This window comes from Microtus oregoni, unplaced genomic scaffold (genome assembly GCF_018167655.1).
Source record: "Microtus oregoni isolate MIOR12 unplaced genomic scaffold, Mior012 000023F_ref0000262, whole genome shotgun sequence".
Taxonomy (NCBI): Eukaryota; Metazoa; Chordata; class Mammalia; order Rodentia; family Cricetidae; genus Microtus; species Microtus oregoni.
The window spans coordinates 28,437,977-28,445,416 of NW_024543082.1; the positions used below are offsets into that span (position 1 = coordinate 28,437,977).

Consider the following 7,440-nt stretch of genomic DNA (forward strand, 5'->3'; position numbering starts at 1 on the left):
ATCATATTTTATGACACAATTCTAATTTATCAGTTCAGTGTAAAATGCAGTTATATTATGGAAATGATTGATATAATTAGAAACAACAAGGGCAAGTTGTAAGGTAGATTTTTTTTTTACATCTGCAAAATAAAATCAGAATATTGGAAGGCTCTTCCCTCTATATAAATTCTAGCCACAATTACTCCCTATAATAAAAAAACTCATGCAAAATGTTGGCTTAAAGCAAGCAAATTATCAAAGGCATTTGCAGAAGGAAACTCAAACCACACTTATGGACAACAGAGGAACTTGGAATAGCTAGCGAGTGCAAACAGGGCAGCGGTTTGAAGACCCTCTGGTTCTTCCCCTTTGACAAGGCTGCGCCCATCGTCCTGCTAGCAGGCTACACCAGCGGCATTGCTTTTTAAAATAAAGTTACAGCTATTTTAGCATTGCTTGACTTTTGTGAATGAGCTCTGGAGAAAAACCAAGGCTCACTCTTTTATGAGGCCAGACACAGCAGACAAGTCATTTCTCACTTCTGAGATTGCCAGCGAGAAAGGAGAGTGATTTGAGGGATGGAGATGAATCACAGGGCAAGATTTCTTCCCCCTACCACCTCATACAGTGCTCTCCGCATTAAAAAAAAAAATTAGCTCGTGACCCCAGGGATATAACTCTCTCAGTCATGCGCATAGCTTCCCCGCATCACTTTATGGTCGGCAGAGAAGAGGTTTGGCATGTTAGAGTGGACAGAGTACACGAAGCTCAAGACCTATCAGGTTAGTTCGATATGTGCCTGTGACTGTGCCTGTCTTCATTACAGTTATTTGAAAGCTAATCATGGATGATCAAGCAACACTTTATCAAGGGTTTAATGGAGGGCTTCTTTTGGAATAAATTCAAGAGAACTACTTTAGAAATGCTTTGAACATTGGTATATTTTTAGTTTTGTTGTTAAAGACATTGAAGAGCTTAAGAAAATGAAAACAAGCAGCCTTAGTATATTACTCAGATTGTTACTGTTATTTTGTTTTACTAATCTTGGGTGTAGCCTGCAAGATGTAATGTGTTAGGATGCCAGATTTATCTTCCAAACTTTCCTGGCATTGTGTGTTTTTTATTCAGTTCTGATATGGGTTGTCAGAACAGTTATGCTTATAGTAATACCCCAGGCTTTCTCATTTCGAATGGCTTTCTCAGTTGGTTAATGTTTTACAAGTGTTTCTCAAAAGGAGTAACTCCCATGATTATTAAGATGTTGCATTCTTCTGTACGATTAGAAATGTTCCCTCACTCTGTGTTCTGCTCATGCTTCAGCTTTGAAGAACTTTTCAACTATTCTGAATTCCATTTTGAAGTTTCACAGAAAACTTTATTTGCTATGGTTTACATAGTCTTTTTTTCTATGAACACAACAATCTATTAAATAGCCATTATTATAGTTGGTACTGAAATTAATGCCATTAGAATTAATATTTTAATATAAAAATACTTTAAAAAAGGATATAATATTTTATTTGGTGACAGTGTATAGAATAACAAACTGAATACATTACTGAACCTAAACCTATACTTTCAGCTTTGAATAGATTTAGTATAAGAACATGTTCAATATTTAAGATTTCTCTTACTGGGAAAGATGCTTGGGAGGAAATTAAATAAGATGGTCTCTGAAAACAATCTGCATTTTTTTTTTCTTTCTAAGTTCAACGTTTAGGAATCAAAAGGCAATTCATTTAGGCCAACAATGGGACTAAAACCCCATAAGCTTACAACAGCCTACTTGCTGATGTGGCCTTTTCTTTTTGCCAGTAATTTTGCATTTTTTTTTTGGTTTAAATGTGGATGTAAGCGGACGCAGTAAGTATTGCATTAGGGAAGGAGACTCAGCAAGGCCTTTGGTATTGAAAGCATATGTAACACGCTAGTACTACTTTTGTTGCAGTTCTTTTTCTTTGGCTGGATACAGAGCATCCCACGTCATCTTTAAATTATATACCCCAAGCGAAAGAATTCTTAAGGGAATGTGCAGCGCTAACATTTTAATTAGAACCCCAAGTGATAATCAGCATGGGGGTGGGCCCAAGCCTCTAAGCTCCAATTACATTAGTAGTAACGTTTTCATGTGATAACTAGATGACAGGTAATTAAAAACATGTAATTACAATAAAGTCAAATTCTAGGGCAATGAAAACAAACAGCATATTAAAACCTTAAAAAGCAGTTACCACAGCATTATAATAAGCTGGATTGTTACCAGTGTTTCTTACAAGGTAAAGGTCAAATCTTGCATCACGCTACCTTGTTAACAGATTTTAGATCAGGTAATGAGGTGAGTCTCAGTTCATAGGCACAATGCAACGTGGCTTTATCTTCATGAACTTTTCCTGCCAGACCAAAGCTGGCAAGATTGGCCTGAGATGAAAACCAATGCTGGAAAGAGATGACAACTCACCAGACAGAGGATCAAAAGGGACTGGAGTCCATCTCAGTAACTCAGGGACTGTGAGGTACAGATTGCAACTATACTTTTTTTGTTATCGTGCCTCCTACTCCATTTCTTACCAGATGAAAGTGTCTCTTCCAAACATAGCCCAGTATGAACAGTGGGGATGGATGGTCTTGAAAGGCCTGAAGGTGCACTGCCACACAGGAAGAAATCAACCTAAGAGTTCAAGGACAGTTTGTAATTTGCCTGGCTGGCTTAATCGCCAAGTAAGACCAGTTAGCTGAAAATGCAGCATGTGACCTAGTTATATGCACAACACAGGATCTCCTCAGGGGCACCTTTTTAAAAAATCAACACTTTCTTGGATTTATGAAGCAATATAAATTTCAACTTTAATGCTTTCCTCTTTCTCCACTGCTGACAAAACCCAGCTTCCTCAGAGTGTCCATGATTGAAAATGTCACAGGTTTCTTCAGAGTGACACAGACCTCTTCCTCCGCTTGACAAAATCCTCCGCATGGATGAAGTTAGAAAAGGCCTTGGAAAGGTGACTGTCTGATGTCTCAGAGCTGCTCCCCAAGTCATAGTTCTTCAGACAAGGGCACAGACGATGGACAATGGCCCGGCGGATATAGCTGTCAAAGACATAGTAAATGAAAGGGTTGACACAGCTGTTGGCAAAGGCCAAGGGCCCACTCACCTCCATAGCCATCTGAAAAGACTCCAGGGAAAACTGGTGTTCTGGCTGCAACCTCGAGACAATGGCCAGGAGCTTGAAAGTATTGAAGGGCAACCAGGAGAAGATGAAGGCTGTCACAACAATAATGATGATCTTTATGGACTTCCTCAGCTTTTTGCTGTGTTTTCCCGACTGCTGGTAATGAGCGCACAGCCTCCTCGTGATACAACAGTAGCAGGTCAGAATGCTCAGTAGGGGGATGAAAAAGGTGACAATTAAGGCCACCAGACCCCACATCAGTTTTAGCAGAGTGGGTTCCTTCTCTGCACAGTACAGCTTCCCATCCACTTGAGTGAGCTCCCTGGACAGAAGCGTGGGCAGTCCCAGGAGGCATGAGATGATCCAGACACTGGTGCAGACTGCATATGCGCAGTTTCTCCTTCTCAATCTTCTGGCTAAGGCTGGGCACATGATGGCCAGGTAGCGGTCCATGCTCATGCAAGTGAGCAAGAAGACATTACAGTGCATGTTCACTGAGATCACATAGGAGCTGCCTTTGCACAGGAAGGAGCCAGTCCTCCACAGCCCCAGAGAGGCTTCCTTATCCACCCAAAGCGGCAGTGTGACAAGGAAAATGAAGTCAGAAGCAGCCAGGTTGATGATGAAGATGTCGATTAATCTTCGGTTGCCGTGTTTGAAATGGAGTGCAACCATGAGGGTGAAATTCCCCAGTACTCCAGTCAGAAACACGACTGTGTAAAAGATAGGGAGGAAGACAGACGTGTAGGAAAGGTGGGAGAGAGTCCCCATGGCGGGATGATCGGTGCTTGCAGCTTCATAGTAATCCAAATAAAGAAGGGTGGCTGTTGGGTCCATCACTGAAGTTAGATGCTGAAGCTGGTAAGTTTTCTTACCTACTATGAGTCTTATGAGCTTGAGAAATCGAGAGAGCTTCTTGATGCAGTCTCTTCCTTTCTCTCTCTCCCTCTCTCTCTCTCTCTCTCTCTCTCTCTCTCTCTCTCCTCTGTTCTCTCTGCTCTCTCTGTCTCTATCTCTCCCCTTCTTTCAAGATCTTGGACGAACATGAAAACAGTTAAAATGTAGTTTCTGCCAGTCTTCTGAAGGCCCACAAGGAGCACCCCTGTGATTGGTGCTGGGCTGTGGTTGTGGTTTTCTTTATTTGTACTCGCCTGTGAAACTTAGGTGTTTTTTTGGACTTCTTTATTTGAGATGTTTGATTTGTTTTCTTAAATCCAGAAATTAAGAAATGAATCAACATTTTATTTTCACTTCTTTTAAAGAATGTAGCCTTTTGTGACACCAAATTATGCGATTGCAGCCTTGTATGTCAACTTTTAAATTTTGTTATTATAGAATTGTAAAATGCTGATGAAGATGCTCTGTAGTACAGCGTTGATAAACACACACACTGACACACACTCATACACACACACTCACACAGACACTCAAACACACACACACACGTTATTAGTATTTACTGCCTATGGAGGGAATTGAGTCTTCCCAAGCCATGAAGATCACACACACAGCAAACACTATGATTGTAACTAGGGCATGGGATTATTCCTATTTATCTGGCTCTTTTGTTTCATAACCAGCCCTATCTTTATAAACTAATTTTTCAAATGGTTTGGACTGCATCTTGTACTTTTATTCATGACTTCAGTATTTTTGGCATTCCATTAATTTCTCTCTCCCCTTCTTTCTTGTTTTTGTTTTCCCCTTCCCCTCTTGTTCCTCCTTCCCTTGCTCCCTTTCTTTCCTTCTCTCTCTCTCTCTTCCTCTCCCTTCCTTTCCCCCTCCCCTCTCTTTCTTTTCTTCTCTCTGGGGATCAATGGCAAATCTAGCTATAGGTACCACTGTGGTTTATGGGGATTACAAACATGCTTTAAAAACACTAACTGCGATTTTTACCTCTTACCTGCTATCATAACTCATTCTCAAGTTCTCTTTTATTTCAGGTTACATCGTCAGTTATGAGGGACTTTTCTTTTACAGACCATAGCTGCCTTCTTCTCTGCCTGTTCTCTGTGTTGTGCTACATACACCTTTGCAGCAGTGAACCCATGGAGGCCTTGAACTTAAGCTATTTTTACTTCATCTTCCCAAATACCAGGAATAAAGATGTTTTGCACCTAGCAAGAGTTCTTTCTTTTTCTTTTTCTTTTTTTTTCTTTTTAGCTTTCAACCCATCACTTTTCAGTAAATGTCTCCACACATCAGTGAACTGGCAACAAATGCAAATACCGTATAAAGTGCCTTTACAGGAGAGCTTCACACTTTAAAATTTTAATACAAATTTCTCAATATTTGAGAAACAAACTAAAACAGAAGTCATTTCACTGCACATTTTCATGTGTATTTCTTTTTCTCATATGTAGGGATCATAGTAAAATATAACAACTTTTGATATTGACTCCATTGACTTCACCTCTTCACTGTCTGACGCGTGTCAAGTCTCTTGCACTCACCTCTCCTCCTTCCATCTCTTTAATGCTCAAAGTTTCAGGATTACAGCAGTCACTATTGTGCAGAAGAAGGGATGTCTGCGGACAAAAATATTACCGCTATATAGTTAAAGTCCTTTCCACAGAAGCGTCATTTTTTTCAGTAGCTGGTTGCTGAAAAGAGCAACCGAGTCTCCCTCCTTGTGGTCTTAGGTCACCTCTGACCTCTGTACCAGGCAAGAGAAGTAAGATTATGAAGGACTGAAGATTCTTCTCCTGTGGAGCAAGTCACTAAGGAGTTGATCTATGGGGTGACTTGTCTTCTTTGTCCTGACTGTTCTGTGCTGTTCAGTCACGTCATGGGGGGTATATTCTTCGCTAAATATAGACTGTAGTTCAGAGAAAATAATTAACAGTTTGACATTTCTGGGACAGAAATCCTTCCCACTGGGTAAACTTTAATTATTTAAGAGAATAATTCATTTTTTTCATATAGTTTGAAGTAGGACAATATTTACATGGAAAAGAACAGTTGTTTAAAATAGAATGTTGAAACACTGCATCTATATGTGCATGGGTTGAAGGGCCAGTCATAGAAAATTTCTGTGGTTGTGCCTTAGATGTAACACTAAGCTCATTTGATCAGAAGTTATTGTGCATTTGATAAGTCTGATTTAGGGCTAAGAGTGTTTTGTTTGTTCATTTTGAGACAGGGTTTCTCTGTGTAGCTCTGGTTGTCCTGGAACTCACTCTGTAGATCAGTCTGGCCTCCAACTCAGAGATCCACCTGCATCTTCCTCCTGGGTGCTGAGATTAATGACCTGTGCACCCACTGCCTGGGAAGGGGCTGGAACTTTTAAATCCTTACATATGTGTGAAGACCATATCTTGGCACCAGTGTGATTGCACAGCTGTGTACAGGCGTTTGCTTCCAAGCTGATAACCCGAGTTTGATCTTTGGAACCTATCTGGTAGGAAAGAATTTACCTTACAAGCGTTCTTTGATATACCTACCTTCCTACACACACACACACACACACACACACACACACACACACACACGATTTTTAAAGGAATTAAAATAAAAATATAAAAATTAAAAAGAAGTAATATTTATATTTTGGAGGAAAATATTAGTTTAATAGAATGTATACATGTAGATAAAAATAGAATTGCTAGCTGGGCTAGGTAACACATACCTTGAATCCCAGCATTCAAGAGGCAGAGGCATGTGAATCTCTGTGAGGTTAAGGCCAGATTGGTCTATATAGTGAGTTTCAAGGCAGCCAGGATTACATAGAGAGACACAGTCACAAACATATAAAAAAGAAAATTGCTAAACATTTAGAAATTTAATTAGTCTCTGTAGGTCTAAATTTTCTTTCAAGTTTCTAAAGTTGCTGAGCTGGGGGTGTAAACCATATCTAATGAATCTGACATTTATATCAGACTCTTGAAGCAGATATAGATAAGGTGATTAGTTTTTATCATATCTGTCAACTCGGAGTATGACATGTAGTGAAAATACGACAATGAACCTTCTTCATAATGAGAATATCCATCATGGATTGATAGTATCTCCTCCAGACCTACATTAGGAAATGGGCTGTTTTAAGCTAAAGATGGGGAGAAAGTAGCATGGTTCTTGGGTCTTAGTAACACAGAATAAAATGCTGTCTTAGAAGAAAACCCACAGTAAAGGCTGGCTGTAAAATAGGGAAGTTCCAAGAAACCTGAGTGCAAGGGTCATTTTTAGCACTTTGAACATCCTTTGAAATACACATGCAGACACTAGCAATATAATAACCAGTTAAACATAGTTCAAAACTCAAAAGCATCAGTGAGTCCATAAGCATGTG

The 7,440-nt window shown here is 39.8% G+C and overlaps 1 protein-coding gene across 1 annotated transcript; it reads right to left on the reverse strand.

The window, feature by feature from the left end:
- Positions 1-2,906: 2,906 nt before the first annotated feature.
- Gpr15 (G protein-coupled receptor 15) lies at positions 2,907-3,989 on the reverse strand. Its single transcript, XM_041673395.1, has one exon. The coding sequence runs from the start codon at positions 3,987-3,989 to the stop codon at positions 2,907-2,909; it is 1,083 nt and encodes a 360-aa protein (XP_041529329.1).
- Between the last annotated feature and the right edge of the window lie 3,451 nt (positions 3,990-7,440).

What these genes read in the sequence shown, in the direction of transcription:
- Gpr15 (XM_041673395.1), bottom strand. Translation starts at nt 3,989, where the DNA reads ATGGACCCAACAGCCACCCTTCTTTATTTGGATTACTATGAAGCTGCA.